Below are 17959 nucleotides of genomic sequence, written 5' to 3'. Positions count from 1 at the left end.
GAATTGGAGAGGTCTCTGGAACACAAAGCTGAAATTTGGTAAAGACAAGGCTCTCATAGAGCAGAATAATGAAAAATATGATGCAACGCAAGGTCGATATTGCGACAAGTACCCCCAGCCAGTGATACAGATTGGGTCAGTCGGATCCTACTCACTTGAGCTTTGAGTCCTGAGAAGTAAATACGGTCCTGCCCGACTTCCCTATGGGTGCATGTGCAGGAACTGGCTATCGGAAACTATCCCACAGATGCTGCATAGGTTGAAAAAGGATCCATCAGGCTGAACCTCAGCAATCCCATGCTCTGCTCCACCACCAAGCACAATAATGGGGCAGCCATTGTGCTGAAAAGGGGGGCCCTTCCTCCAGGACAATGTGCACGGAGATGTTAATTAATATAAAGTATTGATAAAAATAGTTGAGCTTTGGTTAATGTTAAAGGATATTTGTACCGTGCATTATCACCACCGGAGTGGTCCCCTGGCGCTCTGGTGGCTCTGAAAGAGGGATGAGGGGGGTGAGTTAGTGGGAATAAGCTGGAAAAGTGCAAGATAGCAGTGATGTGCTGTTGGCAGACTTAGCCCGTTGGCTGGGCGTGGGGTGTTTTACGGTCGGTAGTCGTCATGTGCTGTTGTGCCAGTCTATGTGCGGTTTGTTTTGTTGTTGCAGTGTAGTGAAGTTTGTGCGGATTGCTGCGTTTTAGGCTTGTGGTTGTGTTTGGTTAGAGTTTGAGAGGTGTATGCAGAGGGATGACATTGTTAGTGGATTGGTTAGTTGGCATTGCTGTCCTTGCAATTATGTCTAGGTGTGATGCTTGCCATCATTCACCGTTCCATCGGAGTGTTGCACTTGCTAATTTCAATATTCTGTCTAGACGTGAGGCAGGCTAGTGATCACAATTCCATTCAAGTGTTCCACTTATCATTCACAGTTTCATTTAAGTGTCGCGCATGTTCACATTCACATTTCCTTTAAGATGCGACGCAGGCCAAAGTTAAGAATTCGATCTAAGTGTAGCACATGCTAACATTCATAATCCTGTCTGGATGCGACGCAGGTTAAGGTTAAATATTTCATCCAAGTGTGGCACATGCTAACATTCACAATCCCGTCTAGATGCGACGCAGGTTAAGGTTAAGAATTTCATCTAAGTGTAGCACATGCTAACATTCATAATCCTGTCTGGATGCGACGCAGGTTAAGGTTAAGAATTCCATCCAAGTGTGGCACATGCTAACATTCACAATCCTGTCTAGATGTGACGCAGGTTAAGGTTAAGAATTTCATCTAAGTTTGGCACACGCCAACATTCATTCACAATCCTGTCTAGATGCGACGCAGGCCAAGGTTGAGACTTCATCTTTTTTTTTTTTTAAACTTTATTTTTAACTTTTTACTGTATCAAATAAACAGTGCTCCAACAGGGAGCCGCATAGTGCAATTCCCAACAACAGTTCCCCCGCCCCTCCGCCCCCTATCCCCCATGTCAACTGTAACTTTGATTGCCTCCATCCTTTGTCTGAGTCAAATGGAAAGCTTTCCACGTTGCCCTTGTGTGCCTTCATCCTATGGTCTCACGCTCTGGGGGCTCGGATTGTCCGAGTCAGAAGCTTCAGCATTGTTCATCAGGTAAGTGATGTATGGCCCTCAGATGTCGGGAGGGCGCGCATGCAAAGGCAGCGTACGAATAAATTGGTGTCCATATCTTGGCAGTATGTTATATCCTTTTCCCAGTCAACCATCTTGGGGAGTGGGCCACGACCCCACGACATAGCAATTCTTCGTGCCAGCACCATGAGGAGTGCTGCCAGCTTGCGTGACGCTGGCTGTAGATATTTAGTGAGGCCGAGGAGCGGTCCCAGCGGTAAGGGGGTCATCTGCTCACCTATAATGTCGGATATTATTTGTATAACGGAAGTCCAGAAGCGCCGGATACCAGGACAGCCCCATGCCAGATGAAGAAAATCAGCGTCGGCAAATGCGCATCTCTCGCACTGGGCCGACGCTTCTGGGTGGTGCCTATGTTTCCTGACTGGAGTGTAGTATGTTTGGTGCACAAAGTTAAAGTGTATTAGCTTGTATCGAGAATTTAACGCTACCTTTTGAGTCTGTCTAAGAATATAGGCCCAGTCTTCCTCATTAATCGGTTCTTGTATAGCCGATTCCCACTTTCGTTGCACTTTAGGTTGAAGTTTCCGAGTGTCTCTTACCAAGGTTTTGTACAGAGTTGACACCAGTCTACCTTCACCTTGTGCTAAAATTGTGTTATGTAACAGATCCCACATGGGGGGTTGCTTAGGGAATGTGGGAAATAGCCCCTGAAGGGTGTGGCAGAGTCTAAAATAGATAAAGACATCTAAGGATATGTTCCCTCCTCTGTCTTTAGCCATTTGGGGGGTCAGAAAGGTGCCCTCTGGGAAGAGGTCTCCCAGCGATTTTATCCCTATTTTATCTATCCATATTAGGAATACTCTTTCATTCGTGAGGGGGATGCCGGGGATGAATTTTATCGGTAGTAGGGGGGAAAATCGTATAGCCATTCCGTATTTGCTAGCGATCTTCTTCCATATCGCATATGTGGATAGGACTGTGTTCAGCGTTTTATGCGGCACGGGAATGTGGCTTATTATGACTGCAGCTAACAGGTCGGGTGAAGCTAGGGCTCGTTCCACTTGCACATGTGGTCTGACGCAGTGGGTTGAGTACCAGTGGCTTAGGAATTGGGCTTGAGCCGCCCAGTAGTATTTCTCTATATAGGGGAGAGCCAGGCCTCCACTTGATATTGGTAATTTAAGTGTGTTGTTCGCTACCCGTGCTGGTTTCCCCACCCATAATAACTCTAGGATCAAGCTCTTGATTTTTGATAAGAAGGATTTGGGGAGGAGTAGCGGGATATTCGTAAAGAGATACAGAAGTTTGGGGAGAATAACCATTTTTGTTAGTGAGGTCCTACCCCACAGCGTTAGTGGTAGAGATTTCCACCTCTGAATCCGTTCTTGTAATAATTGCAGTGTAGTTACATAATTGTCTCTAAATATCTCGTGATGGCTTCGCGACATGTTGATCCCCAGATAGCGCATCTTTGAGTTTTCCCATTTAAACCCGTGGTCATCTACAAACTCTGAAGTGCAAGGGGTCAGGGGGAACACTATCGATTTGGAATGATTGGTTTTGAGGCCTGACATTAACCCGAATTTTATCACCTCTCGCATTACAGGGTTGAGATTGGTTTGGGGGTCACTGACGAACAACATGACGTCGTCAGCATATAAAGAGACGATTAGTCTGTGAGGACCCAGCTTTAACCCTCGACATAACTGCTCGGCTCTCAGCCTTGAGGCCAGGGGTTCCATCACCAGGGCAAAAATAAGGGCCGAGAGTGGGCAACCCTGTCTCGTTCCGCGCTCCAATGTGATCCCTGTGGATCTGTTGTTCCCTAATGTAATGTATGAGCGTGGTTCGTTATATAACAAAACTACTAGTTTCAGGAAGAAGTTACCCAGACCCATCTGTCTTAGTGTTGCGAACATGAAGGGCCACTCTACTGAGTCAAACGCCTTCTCGGCATCTAATAGTACTGCTATTGCCTGTTGCGTCGGGTCCAGGGCCTCAATGACGCCAAATAGTCTCCTGATGCCGTATGTTGTACTACGCCCCGGGATGAACCCGGCTTGGTCGCCCAGCACCAGTGCCGGCATCAAGGGGAGTAATCTGGTCGCCAGAATTTTAGCTAGGATTTTGTTGTCTAAGTTGATCAATGAGATCGGCCTGTACGAAGCGCAGTTTTCTGTAGCTTTGCCAACTTTGTGCAACATCATTAAGTTAGCCTCACGCATCGTGGGAGGGAGTGTCCCTCGTTCCACCGCCTCCTCAGACTTGAAGAAGAAGGGGGGCACCATTTCCACATGTGCTTTATAGAACTCGCCATTGAGTCCATCAGGTCCGGGGGCTTTGGTGTTAGGCAAGGATTTGATTGCTATCTGAATTTCTTCGAGTGATATGGGCGCGTTCAAGGGTTCGCGCAGGTCTTGGCTCACCCAATATAGTTCCGTATCATTGAGGTACTCTTGTATCGCATCAGGATCTGATGCTCCTTTTGAGCTATATAGGTTTTGATAAAATTCTCGGAAAATGTTGGAGATCTCCTCCTCTGTGTAAACCTTCTGACCTTGCGTATCTGCGATACATTCAATGCGGGGTGGGACTTTGTCTATCGTTAGTAGCCGAGCCAGCAGTGCACCTGGTTTTTGCCCCTCTCCATACTGCCTGATCTGTTGCCTGCGACCCAGGAACTTCAATTCGCGGTCGGCTGTCTCCCTGAACCCCAGGAGTTCTTTTTTAAGCTCGGCTTGGGTGCGTGGATCTGGGGCATTGGAGAGTTTTTGCTCTAGTTCCTTCAGACGAAGCTCTTTGCTGAATAATTCCCCCCGGATCGATTTCAATAAGCTATTTTCTTTAGTCAGGCAAATTCCTCGTACATAGCACTTGAGCGTTTCCCAGATGTGCACGCCGAGTCGACTGAGTCTTGGTTGATCTCCAGGAAGGAGACTATCTCTTGTCGCAGTTCTGCTGCAAATACGGCGTCTGTGAGTGAACCGGGTTTGAACCTCGAATTGAGCCCAGGTACTGCGACGCCCGCCAGGGTAACTTCTAGTACAACCATTGAATGGTCGGAGTAAGACCTTGGAAGGATATGGCACGCACCCCATTTGAATGGGCTATGGGAGGATGCCAGGATATAATCGATTCTGGAACTGGTGTTGTGCACGGCTGATCGGAAGGTGTAGTTCCTGCTGTCTCGGTTGTGTCTTCTCCACATGTCAGATAGATTGAAGGTCTGACAAATCTCTCGAACCTGAGTACTGGCCTTGGATGGGTTTCCCGATGTATTATGGGATTTGTCGAGCCTGGGATCAAGTGTGGTATTGAGGTCCGCACCCCACACCACAGTCGTCGCGTTGGTCGCGTTTAGATGGGACATTATCCAGTTGAAATTATCAGGTCCATCTGTGTTCGGTGCGTATGAGTTCACAAACACCACCTCTTTCCCGGCGATTATCCCTTTCACCATCAGGGCCCTCCCCTCAGTGTCTTTCTTTGACTCGATAAAGCTGAAATTAGTTCTCTTGTCGATCAGGATCGCAACACCTCTGGCAAATGAGGAGTAGGATGAGAAGTACCGATGGCATCCCCATGTTCTGGCCCAATGTTGTTCCGACGAGGGCAGCAGGTGAGTCTCTTGGAGTATCGCTATGTTGATTCTGTGTCTCCGAAGATATTGAAGAATTCTCCTCATTCTCGTAGGCTGGTTGCCGCCACGTATGTTCCAGGTGGCGATTTTCAACGTTGCCGCTGCCATCTAGGGGGGTCAATGTAATCATGTCGAGCCGGGGCTCGTGGGATTGACTGGAGTCGCTTTTCATAGAGGAACAGGGAGGACGTGACAGTTGTTAGATGCATAGTTCTTCGTGTGACTGTCGTGGAACGGGGGTATGCGGGTTGTGGCGGTTTTGCTGAACTAACTTCCCTCCCCTGCACGGGCAACCCCCAACAGGCCCGTGATAAACAATCCCATGTTAGCAGTGCAACTAGCATTGCTGTGCTCGGGGCGCAGGTGGCCCTCCAAGAGGAGGCTGGCTCCCTTCTTCGGATACAATATTGATCTGTGGTGGTTGTTTCTAGTCAGCCATGAAGTCTTGTGCCGCCGCTTTGGGTATCCTATGGGTAGATTTTACGGCGGGTTTCTTCTTGGCCTGTCGCCCCTTTGTGGTCTTCCGTTGAGAGTGGCGGGTCTACAGCCGGAGCGATCCAGGTAGTCGCTTGTCTCTTCTGGGGTGTTAAAAAACTGAGTTCTGCCCTCGTGTTGAATACGGAGTTTGGCCAGGAAGAGCATGGAATATTGTATCTGGTTCTCTTGTAACCTGCGCTTTACTGCCGTAAACGATCTTCTTTGCACTTGGACAGCTTGGGAGAAGACTGGGAAAAACTGGATCTTGTCGCCATCGTACTGGAGATCCCCTTTTTCCCTAGCCGCCCGTAGGATGGCATCTCGATCCTTATAGTTGAGCAATCTCGCTATGATTGGGCGGGGATTTGCCCCTGGGATCGGTCTGGTGTTGGGGACTCGATGAGCTCTCTCCACGACAAACAGTCTGGACAGGATCTCTGTACCAAAGGGGTCCACACATAACTTCTCAACGTAGTCTTCCATTTTCGCGGTGAGTTGTTCCCTAACTGCCACGATCCTGATGTTGCGCCGAGAGCGGCCTTCCAAGTCCTCGTTCTTTGCGTTTACTGCTTTCATTTGCACTTCTAGGGAGGCCACTCTGGATGCTAGGGCCGCTGCACCATCGTCGAGGTCAGACACTCTCTGCTCGACTGTGTCCAGTCTATCGGCGTGTTTGTCCAGCCGGTGCTGGAGTAGGTCGACCTTGGAGGAGAATGCGTCGAGTTTGCTTCCCAGGCCCCCGATCCCACCCTTAAGTTCAAGGAGGATTTCCCTGATGTCGAACCCGTGGGCCTCCTCTTCATCCTGGGCTGCAACCTGGATGGGAGACTGCGCTCTGCTGTTCGAGGTGGTTGCTTTGGTCGTGAAGCTACCCTCGAAGTTCAGATTTTTTTGAGATCTGTCCGTTTTCCTCGAGGTCGCCATTGGTACCCGCGTTGCGGGAGCCAGGGGGCAGAGGGAGGCAGGTCAAGGGTCCGGGGGTGCCCGGCTTGTCGTTTTTCCAGTGGTGTGACTTTCTGTAGGTCTTGCCGTTGGGCCGGTTCGGGCCGTTTGGCCACAGTCCGTGCTGTATTTACGCTTCCTGTGGCGGTGTTACATGGAGGTGTCGGGGATTCACATGGTGTCTCTTCTGCGAATGAGTGCTAGTGAAAGCAGGGGGGGCGCCGGATTTGCCCGCCGATCCACCGTGGGCACTATGTACATCGGCTGAGCAGCGCGCCCGTAGGAGGCCCTGGGTCGCGTCACCCCGAGGAAGTCTTTCAGATATGTTGTTTACTGTTCATGTGGGCCCAGGCTCGTGGACCCCCGCGCTCCTGCGCTTTCTCATAAACTGAATGTCACTCGGGAGAGCCGGGGATCCACCTGGGACGCGCGAGCGAGGGTGTGGGGCGTACAGGGCGCGCGTACCTGTTCCTCGGCGGCGCTCGGAGAGCCCTCCGGCGTTCATCCGTGTTGGTTCTTCATGGACTCTGCAGGATTTCCTTCATCTCGGCAGCTCCGCGCTCGTCGCCTCCTCGGGGGCCAGTGCACCAACGGGGCTCAGCCAGCGTCGCCCGATCGGCACCCTCGAGTCTCGGGCCCGCTCCGCCGCCAGCAGTCTCCCCCACACGGGCCCCCCTGCGCCGGGCCCGTGACTGTGCCCCGCTCGCATGGGGCTGGGGGGGTGGGGAGCTCTTCACCGTCAAGGAGTCGGGACTCGGCGTCCGAGGGTCGACGGATGAAATACCACGTTCTGCTCGGATTCGCCTCGGCTACACACTGGAGGCGACTGCGGACAATTTGCACACCACAGATGCTTCGATTGGTCAGGATTTTAGGGGAGCTCCGCGGAGCTCACAGGGAGGCCGCCATCTTGGACGGCTCTCTAGCGCCCTCTGAGAACTTCATCTAAGTGTGGCACATGCTAACATTCATAATCCTGTCTGGATGCGACAAAGGCTAAGGTTAAGAATTCCATCCAAGTGTGGCATATGCTAACATTGGATAGTATGTTAATGCATCATGCACTGCAACATTAACAGTCCAGCCAAGAACGGATTTAGGCTGATGTTCACAAATCTCTCTAAGAATGCATGGTGTAATTCTATGGCAGTCTACGTTATGGAGAGGTAAGGTAGAGTGGCAAGGGCTTTCTGGAGTAGAATAATTGCTCTACACCCCACCCATGCCACACTTAGTTTTGTTGGCGTCTGTTGGCTGCTGGCTTCCTTTGCTTCCCCTGCGGACACCTGCAGAAACATCTAGGAGCCGCCAATGTAGGAGCCGCCCTTAACAACAGAGGCTGCCGGGCAGAGGGCTGCCCAGGTCTGGGCCAGGATAGGAAGGGGTTGGCCAATGGATGCCTGGGGAGGGCTCTGGGGGCGGGACAAGGCAGGGGAAGCTGCCGCCGGTGTTCCCAGGCAGCAGGGTCGCGTTGGGGGAGAAGCAGCCCCATGATGGAGCTTTGGAGGGGCAGGGGGCACCAGAAAGTAAAGCGCTTACCTGGAGGCCTGGATGGAATGGCCCAGGAAGCGCGTGCGCCCAGGGTTTAGGTCCTTGCAGGCACCAAGTGCATTTGGCCAATGGAGGCCTGGGGGAGGGCTCTGGGGGCGGGACAAGGCAGGGGAAGCTGCCGCCGGTGTTCCCAGGCAGCAGGGTCGCGTTGGGGAAGAAGCAGCCCCATGATGGTACTTTGGAGGGGCAGGGGGCACCAGAAAGTAAAGCGCTTACCTGGAGGCTGGTTGTGGGGGCTATCAAGAAAAGTGGTTCTGAAAGCACAGCATCTCTGTCACCTTCATGCATGCGTTATGGTAGGCCTAAGACTAGTCTGGAGAAAGTGACCCAATGGTTCAGAAGAGCAGGAGCATCAGCAGAAAGCGGACATCGCTGCCCAAGCTGACAAGTCATGCCCCCAGAAATATATTTTTCTTAACATATCATTCAGGAGGACTTGCCTGGTGCTTGTATTCAAGATCCTAGTTCACCATCCAGATCCAATCAAGCTCGCTGTCATTTCTAAGTACATTTGTCTGGGTTCCTAGATTAACAATAGTTTATAGTTCAGTTGGTGTTTGATTGGTGTAATAGCATTGTGAAGAGGTAGTTTCTTTTCCTTAACCATTTCTGTTTCAGGAAGGAGAAGTTAGCCCAAGGCAAGATGTCAGAGATAATTGAAGGCTCAGAATGGAGGCAGGCAGCTTGGAATCTTGGCAAGATTCTAAGCTGCCTTTCATCTGAAGAAACTCAAGAGGCAGCAGCATCAGGGATGAAGTCGAGGGTACACGCGGGTGTACTCGGTGCCCCACAGCAAAAATTCGAAACATTTTAAGTCTTCTTTAAATTTATGAATTGAGGCGACCTCAGGGATTGCAGTCAGGTTTGCAGACCAGACATTTCACCACCGCACTATATAACCTGATGAAAAATAAACTAAAGTTGAAATGTCCCACTTCGGTACTGCATGTTCCAGGGAAAACATTTGTATTGATTCCTGGAGTTTAAAACATGCACACCTATTAACGTTTAAAAAAAACTATTAGAAGAAAATACCCTCTCTTGGTTTTGTGTGTGTTGATTTTTTGAAAGGCAAATGCCATTCGTCCTGTGAAAATTGGGTGCTTATGCAAAGCCTATTTAATGAAATGTGCATATTGCACCTTGATATGCTAATTTCTGGCAACGACACATCCCATTGCATTTGATGAGTCCCCTCACTTTTATTTTTAGGACTTGAAGAACCTACGGGGGGACAATATCCTTTTTACTGGTGGGATTGTTAAAAGATAGAGACTGTTTATGTTTCAGTGTAGCTGCCATGTTTAGGTTCAAAGTGAAAACTGCAGTAGAAAACTGCAGTAAAACTATTTCTTAACTAAGTCTTTAACGTAAAGCAGCTTCCTGAAGTAGCGCTTGCTTAAGTGGAAGTTGAAAGGTTTTCGACTAAGAGATAAGAAGCCAGCTCGATAGCAATGGCACAGTGTAATGTACGCTCTCTTACCCAGCATGAGCTTTCAGTGCGCGGATGACCGCAGGCATTGAGCCGGACTCACGGCATCAAAGCGGCGAGTCAGGTGTTCATTTTTATGTGCCTGTTCTAGCGAGTAACAGGCGCAGTGTAGCATGTTTCGTTTCCCTTCGATTTCTAATTCCATGTCAAAAGCAGAGGCTCGGATTATGCTTCTCTTTCCATGTTAGTACTTCAGCAGCAAATGTACAACCAATAAAACATGATAACAAAACTCACTCTCCCTCTCTTACCACCCTTCTTCCTAGGTGGTGTACTGGGGGCAGGGGGGGCTTCATCTGCCCTGCAGGCTGTCTTTCTGCCCACTTTCGTTTTCCCCTGTGCTTTTAGCCCTTTAATCTCCTCAAGGCCGAGTGAGAACTTGAGCCAGTGCTCCATCAGAGCTATCTGCTGTGATACTTGCCCCAACAAGGCCCCCAGGGCTTTTTGCAGGACCCGAGTCATCTCCAAATGGCTCCTCTTCCGGGTCATATTAGCCTTTCCCTCATCACTGCAGGAGCTCATGTCAGCACAGAACAATGGGGATTTCTTATTATGCCAGGAATGTATGTATAATCTCTTGGAGATTGTGTGAAATATATATATTCTAGTGATCACCTGGCTTATTTAATATTACATGGGCTGCGGTAGCGGCCATTTAGTTATGGTTAAGTTGCTAAACCCATAGAAAGAGCACTTTTTGGGTGGCTTATAACTTTGCTCACCGTGGACAAATCCTCACCAAACTTTGCTGAAAAAGTATATGGCCCACTCTGAATTTCTTTTCAAAGTTTGGTGAGGGTAAGTCAAGGGGGGCAAAGTTATAGGGGGGTACCAAAATTATTTTTTTTCCCATAGACATAATGGGAAAACATTTCTGTCGTGCCTACAGCGCAAACCGCTCGACGGATTTTCACCAAATTTGCAGCACGAGCGGCAGCTTGGTTCCCGAAAGCATGCTTTTGTTAATTTGGTGTACATCCGCCAGTAGTTTTTTTTTAAAATTACCAAACGTAAGGAAAAAAAATTAGTGATATCTATGTCCGCTCCACGGACTCACTTCTGTGTTCGGTCCGCAGACTGGCCTCTGATTGGCTGCTCGGTCTGCAGACTGGCCTCCGATTGGCCAGAAAATTCGCTGCCTTTTGCGGGGTCTGCAGACATCGGGACGTGGCCGCTGATTGGGTGGTGAGAAAAAGTGAAATGCATCGGTTTTCCTGAAACGACCGCCATCTTGGATTCGCTGACTTTTTTGGGGTCCGCAAACAGCGCGGTGAAAACATTACAAAATCAAAAGCAGCATTGCACTTGTAAAACTCAACAAACAATCTCTGGGGTTGTGCGGGGATGACGATTGGATTGGATTGGATATGGCCATAAGAAGCCAAAAAACGGGTTGTTTCACCCCCCGAAAGTCTGCGAACACTCCAGATGTCCTGAGAAAGTCCTGTTGTGTTTGCGGATACCTCAGATGTCCTGGGACATCTGTACCTATTTCTGCATTACAGGGTTGGGGAAAAGCAATTTTTGGATGGCTTATAACTTTTGCGCCACTCAATGAAACTGCATGTAATTTTGCAATTTTATTCAAGATCCTGAATGGATTTGCAAAGTTTTGTGGGATCTTGTCAAGAGGGGGCAACATTAGAGAGGGGTCCCAAAATATTGTAAAGGCATATAAATGTGGTGTCATTTGACGAATCTGCACAACATTTGGCAAAACGATTTTGGATATAGCTATAAATGGCTTTCTAAAGTTTGGTGGGATTTTCGCAAGAGGGGGCGAAACTAGAGGGGGCATCTGAACATTTTTAGATGGCTTATAACTTTGTTGCTATTTGACGAATGTAGACAAAAGTTTTGAGAAAGATTATAGACCCAACCTTCAATGTTTGTGTAAAGACTGAATGGATTTTGTCAAGTGGGGGCTAAGTTATATGACTACCGTATGTACATACATTCATAACACATAGGAATGAACGGGGATAGATAATACATCTCCACTACCTAAGCAGGATTATGCCTGCCACTGGGTGTACCAAGCTCAATAATTTAGCTGGAGGCCAACCTCATCCCCGGCCCAGATACTAGACAGTCAGGAAAGGGAAGAGAAGTTATACCACCCAATGGACTGCCGACAGTAAATAAATAGGAAGCAGCTGGTTAATGACAATAAACACCATTATCGATCTGGGGACAATGCTCACCGAACCAGGGGTATTATGCCAATTAATCTGCTAATACAGCCACAGTATCACCATCAAAACTAGACAATCAAGTAAACCTAGAGAGAATATACCAACCCAATATGCCTACCCGATACATAAACTGAGCTACAGGGATTATGAGACATACAACCCACTAACCAGAACCTCTAATGTCTGCTTACTCAATGCACACAAAACCCACACAACCACCTCTCTCACAGCAAACCGCACGGACATCACTCACTCTTCCGCAACAACAAACAACCAACACATAGATCGCAACAGCACGTGAGGACCCGCTTCTATCCTACTTGCACACCCAAGCTCAGCGCACAGTGAAAACCGAACTGAATCTGCCAACAGTACACAGCCTTTCACTTTCCTACACCCTCTTCACCCACTAACCCACCCCGTCCACCTTTTGTTTACAGATTCACTCGAGCACCTGGAGACCAACTCTGTTGGTGACGGTGCGCTATACAAATACCTTTAACATACATTTTGACACTTTTTAAAAACTAAAACATGGGCGGATTTCGAGCAAACTCGTGAGGAGCATTGGCAAGGACATTAAAGCATGGTTTTGCAAATGTGCCCGTGTTTTATTTTTTGACAAGTGTAATAATGTAGGTACAAAAAATAGTCATAAACCTGGTGACTGAGGTATAGCCTGTGGCCTTGGGCAGTAGCCAGATTGGCTGGGTCATGAAACGGATAATCTGGCTACTGGCCATGACCGCTAGGGATGAGAAATTGTGTTAAAGTGGCTATGTCTACCTGGGACCAGCTATGTGGTGAAGTTATTCAAAGGTAGGAAAGGTTTGAAAGGGAAAAAAGTGCTTGTGGTAATATGTTCATAGGGTTTTGCAGGCTGCCATGGCAAGGGAAGAGGGGCTGTGTACAGAGCCCCGCATTCTCTTTCCATTTTGGTTGTCTTGAAAAAGGATGTTCCTTCCTACAGCGGGACGCCACAGGTGTCCCGCTGTAGGAAGAAAAATCTATGTTTTAGCACCCTGGATTCCCGCTTTGGGAACCAGGGGTGCTAATGGCCTTTAACCCCCATTTCAGGGGCTACAATGGATGATAATGGTCTGTAGCCCTCCTTATTTATTTATAACGCACCAATGCCAGCAGACACCAGGCTGTGTGGTTACAGTATTTGTTGAGGAAGATGAGGTAGAGGAAGACAGCTTACTATTTGCTGAGAAAGGAACAACCTTTCTGAGAGCATTGTGGTCATTGGATTTGGTGTGGCGGCGCATGGTGGTGGTCCCGTAGGAGTACTGTCCAGGTAGTCTGCGACAGAGTAAAAAATTGCACTCAGTGCATTTCACTTTGGTACACTCCCAACAGTAGCAAATAATTGGCACGCCCATGATTCGATCTTGGTGCTAGAATTAGGCACTTTCTCTACCTCATCTTCTTGGTCCTCTTCATTGTCTTTGAAAGTACTGCACTTTTTTTGTTGTTGTGAAGTTCCTCCAGCTGGTGGTGTTGGTGGCTCTTGGGGAGGAGGGATGGCAATAACTGATAGGTGGCATATTTAGATTTATGTCAAAGTGTAGGGGCCAGCCATTGGATGCGATAAGATTTATGGTACGCAAACTGTAGCAACCACTATGTATGGTGCACCCATCTGGGGCTTCCAAAATGTGGCTGAAATTCAAAGTAAAGAGAACACATTTTTTAAAAATCTGCTGGGGCTCCCAACAAGTGCCGCTGGAATAGCCATCCATAGAGAATTGGGTGTGGAGTTCTGGGAAGACCAGTGGGCGATGGCTCCGCTTTTATTTTGGGTTCGGCTGTGGGCTAATAAACATGCCTCCCTCTGTAATTTTATTATTCGCACTGTGCTGGGTAAAGTTGGCTGGAAAAAAATCCCTTGGCTTGCTTATGTCTCCTCTACTCTGGGTGAAGTTAATTTAGGTGCCCTCTTTCCCCTGCCACACTGATACTGATAACCAAAAGCGAGGGGGCAGTCTATAAGGTTACACTGGGAGACATTGTAGTAAGGAAAAGAATTTTGCTAGAATATGGCCATAAATCTGGCCAAGTGCACACAAGTATCAGCAGGTTTACTGGAATTCAACCATATCGGACATGGAGCCCGTATAAAAAAAAGACAGGTGGCTGATCACGAGGGCACGGTTCGATTTGCGGCGGCTGCAAGGAAATACACACAAGTGGAAAGGTTTCCCTGACTCTGCGGGTTGCCCGGTGTGTGGCCACTCTCGCGAGGATCTTTCCCATCTGCTGTTTTTTTGTATAAGGTATGTGGGGTATTCGGAAAATGACCGATTCCTGCCCTTAAGAAGACAGTGATACGTTCTCATAGGGCTGCTCTTGTGTTTCTTTTGAGTGCGGAAACAGTCTTTACAGCTTGGGCTCTTTTGATGTTTCTGAAAAGAGCAATGAATTTCAGAAATAGTATATTGAAACTGCAAGGCGGGGAAAGCTAGTGTTGGGAACTATATCATCTTTGGCAATGGGCTAACGGTGTGAGTACCGTTTGTTGTATGATTTTATTAATCAGTTTTAATGTCGCCATTTTATATGAAATTACGTGATTGCTTATTCTATATGCATGTTATTTTCTGTAATGTGATGATATATATATATATATATATATATAAATAATTGTATTTTTGTCGTTTAATGGATATTTTTATATATCCGAATAAACTTGTTTGATTGAATAACTGATGCCATTTTTAAGATAAATAGCAGTTTTCATAAAATTCTTCCAAGTATGCACTGTGTACTAGATTGGTAATGGATAATGAGTATGAAAAGGTGTAGGAGGTGTGCAAGGGAAATTTTGAAGTTGAAAGTTCCTAGATCAGTAGAAAATGCAGTTAAAACTGATTTGATATGCTTTTTCTAAAAAAAAGAACTGTAAATATGTGTTCCAATATATTCTCATAAAATGGTAGGTGAATCTCAGTCCCAACCGGTTATCTGTACATACTTTGCAAAGGCTAGAGAGGGGCATGCTTCTGTCATTGGGCCATAAAAGGCACTAAAATCTGCACACAGCCACAGAGTAAGCCTAGGGCTGTTGCTTCACTAGGAAGTGTTTTTATTGTTGAGAAAATAGCTCAAAATCAGGGTTAAGTGTGTCAAATAAATGGATTGAAAACGATCTCCTGCCTCTGCTCACCTTTCTGCCATGCATAAAGGCGGCACAGCCAAGAGTTTAAATTGTGTCAACTTAAGAGACTAAGTTGTCTAGTGTCAATGGGCCACAAACTGGTAAAATGTGTATGCATGTCAAAAATGACCAAATTACAAATAACTGATAATCACATATTTGTGGATACTAGAGACCTTAACAGGATTTTGGTCGGTCGGCATGCCGAGCACCAACATACAATCAATTAAATTAGGCATTAAAAAAGACCACCGATAAGCCTGACAAACTCTGCATATTATAGCATGGCCCTGTGAGTTATCCCAAATCACTGGATTGAGGAATCGCCACTCGCAATGCTCTCACCTCCTGGCCATATAACACAATGCCCGTTGCTGGGAGGTGCGCACTTACCCCGAATGCCCAGAATCCAAAAATGATGATCACAAAGTCCACCACGTCGGCAAGGAACATCAAGGCGTAGACATCTGTGGCTGCCCGGTACTCTGAATGAAGAATGTCACGGAAGAAGCCCTTGACGGGTCGGTATATACCCTGCGCTCTGAAATAACACAAGGATACACGTCACGAGCTAAAAATCAGACGCATGGAAAAAGGCCTCGAGTAGTGTGGTTGTGAACAAAAATAAGTCCTCGTGTACTACAAGTACATCAGCAGCGCCCATCAGAAACCCAAACCGAGGCAGACGGAACAAACCTCAACAGCAGTTTCCACGGTGTGTTATTGAAAGCTAAGTGAGCCCAGTGCAAAAACCAGCTACGCTGTGTGAGTAAGTCCACAGCCTAATTGCAGGGACTGCCAAGGGGGTGACTTAGAGGCTGGGTGCCACTCGATGCCAAAGGAAGTTGGACCTGGGGGTGGAATGGTGGGGATCCCATGGTCACATTCCCTTGGTTGCCAATAATAGGCAAGGGACAGTCACACTAACCCACTACAGGCCATCATATGTAGAATGGCGGAATACACACGCCTCGGGTATGGCGCCCATACATCAAAAAGTGTTTCCAAGCGCGACAAGACAAAGGGGTGGGGCGGGAGAGAGGGGAAATAAACAGCATTGGTCCTACTAGGCCTTGTGACATTCGGATCGTGCAAGTGCAGTAACAGGAAGTGCAGGGAGAGGGGAAGAGGGAAAGTGCACGGGGAGGGTTTGGGACCCAGGGGCTGTGCAAGTGCTAAGGGAGGTCCAGGAGGGCAACTGCTTGGGGAACAAGGGATGGGTGTCAACTGGTGCGAAGAAGGGGGTGAACCAGACTCAGTAGGCTAGTCGGGGGAAGGGTGCCCGAGGGGGAAGTGCTGGTAAAAACGGTGAGGGAGAAGACTGGTCGAAGGAGCGCCTGGCCCCAGTAAGGCTCATGAGGGAAACAGGCAACCAGGCAGAGGCAGGTGGAAACTATCAGGGGAGAGGGAAGGAGCAGGAGAAAAGGAAGGGCTTGAGAAGCTTCCGGAACTTAAGGAGATCCAGCCCAAGATGGAGAGGGGAAGGGTTGCTGTTCAAGAGGGTGGCTCCTGCCGAAGAAAGATGTACCCCAACTCTCTGCTTGGAGAAACGTCGGACCTGCAGAGATTTAGAGCTAGAGGACCGAAGGACTCTAGCATGGAGGTATTTTGGGAGAAAGAGTTGGATTTAGTGAGGTCCCAGGCCCCAGAAAGCCTTGTGGATGATGCAGAGTACAAGACAGTCTGGGTACCTTTGACCCTGGAAGGCCACAATAACCAATCATGCCCCCCTATCCCTATCCTTATCCAACTGAGAGCCTGACACAAACACTTGTTAGACCCACAGCCCTAGCACGGGAAATAAATGTTTCCCTTCAAGCAAAGTCAATTTCATTCACCCTACACTACCCATGGGTGCTAAAAAATGGTTACCATTTTCCCAACATTAGAGTGATCAATTCTAAGATCCAATGAACTGCTCTGAACTACAGAGACCTGCATTTCATACAATGCTGCTATTTTACTGGTTTTCAGACTGTATTTTTCCAACATTTTATCATGCAGCAGGCTCCAGAGCTTACATTAAGAGAAACACATTTTCGCAGCTGCGGATTGAAACGATTGTGACTCAAGAGGTCTCCCAGGAGAGTGTTCCTCACCAAGGATAGAACGTTCCAAATTCATACTGACCTGACCCTTTCAAGACCTGCAGAGACTTTAAACAGCTTATCAAGAGTTTTCTTCACATATAATTCACATGCTGAGGGACCAAGAGGTCTGGGTCCTGCATAGACAGCCTCAGAGAGGAAAGATGCAATCCAAGATGGCGGACACTCCACATGAAGGCTTGGTCTGGCTCCCTAAGCCCAAAGTTAGGCTAAGTGCACCAGAGGAGGAGCCAACTCAACACCTGCTCGCATTTACAAGACTTGTGTGCAAATCCTCATCAGAAGTTCACCCCAGGACCAGGAGGGACAGCACTATAAAAATTAGAAACCACAATTAGCTTCTGGGTTGGAGGACCAGGAAGCTATAGTTGGGCCCGGTCTGGAGATTGGAGACAGATGGAGAAAGAAGAGGCTGGAGAGACTGAGAATGCCGTAGAGGTGGTACCAGAGGAGAGAAAGAAGGGCGAGAGAGCTAAGAGATGGCAGAAGGGGTGGCAAGATCAAGGGTGCAGGAGGTAGTGACCACATCAGAAGAGGGTGGTAATCTGGAGAAAATTGTAAGATCTAGAATGCAGGTGGAAGTGCCCAGACCAGGAAGTGAGGGTGATCGTCAGAAGGCGGTGGTCGGACAGAAGAAGCAGGAATAGCTGACAACACCAGTGGCTGAAAATGTGATCCAGAGGAGGTGGAGGTCAGGAAATGACAGCAGCAAAAGCTAAAGTGTAGCTGGGAGGGGTGATACCTCATGGTGGAGATGAAGACCAGGTGGTGAGATCAAAAGAGGA

At 48.1% G+C, this 17959-nt stretch overlaps 1 protein-coding gene across 5 annotated transcripts in view; it reads right to left on the bottom strand.

Annotated features, from left to right (window-relative positions):
• PIEZO1 (piezo type mechanosensitive ion channel component 1 (Er blood group)) overlaps nucleotides 1–17959 on the bottom strand; it is a 960480-nt gene that overhangs the window by 91980 nt on the left and 850541 nt on the right. For all 5 annotated transcript variants that reach the window (XM_069635852.1, XM_069635881.1, XM_069635891.1 and 2 more), the window contains one exon: nucleotides 15460–15607. In XM_069635852.1, coding sequence (XP_069491953.1) covers nucleotides 15460–15607 — 148 coding nt within the window. The remainder of the gene's footprint in view (nucleotides 1–15459; nucleotides 15608–17959) is intronic.

The sequence above is a fragment of the Ambystoma mexicanum genome, chromosome 1q, assembly GCF_040938575.1.
Source record: "Ambystoma mexicanum isolate Mex_15411 chromosome 1q, UKY_AmexF1_1, whole genome shotgun sequence".
Classification (NCBI taxonomy): domain Eukaryota; kingdom Metazoa; phylum Chordata; class Amphibia; order Caudata; family Ambystomatidae; genus Ambystoma; species Ambystoma mexicanum.
Note: the sequence above shows the minus strand (reverse complement) of the source record. Positions and strands in the feature narration are given on the sequence as shown.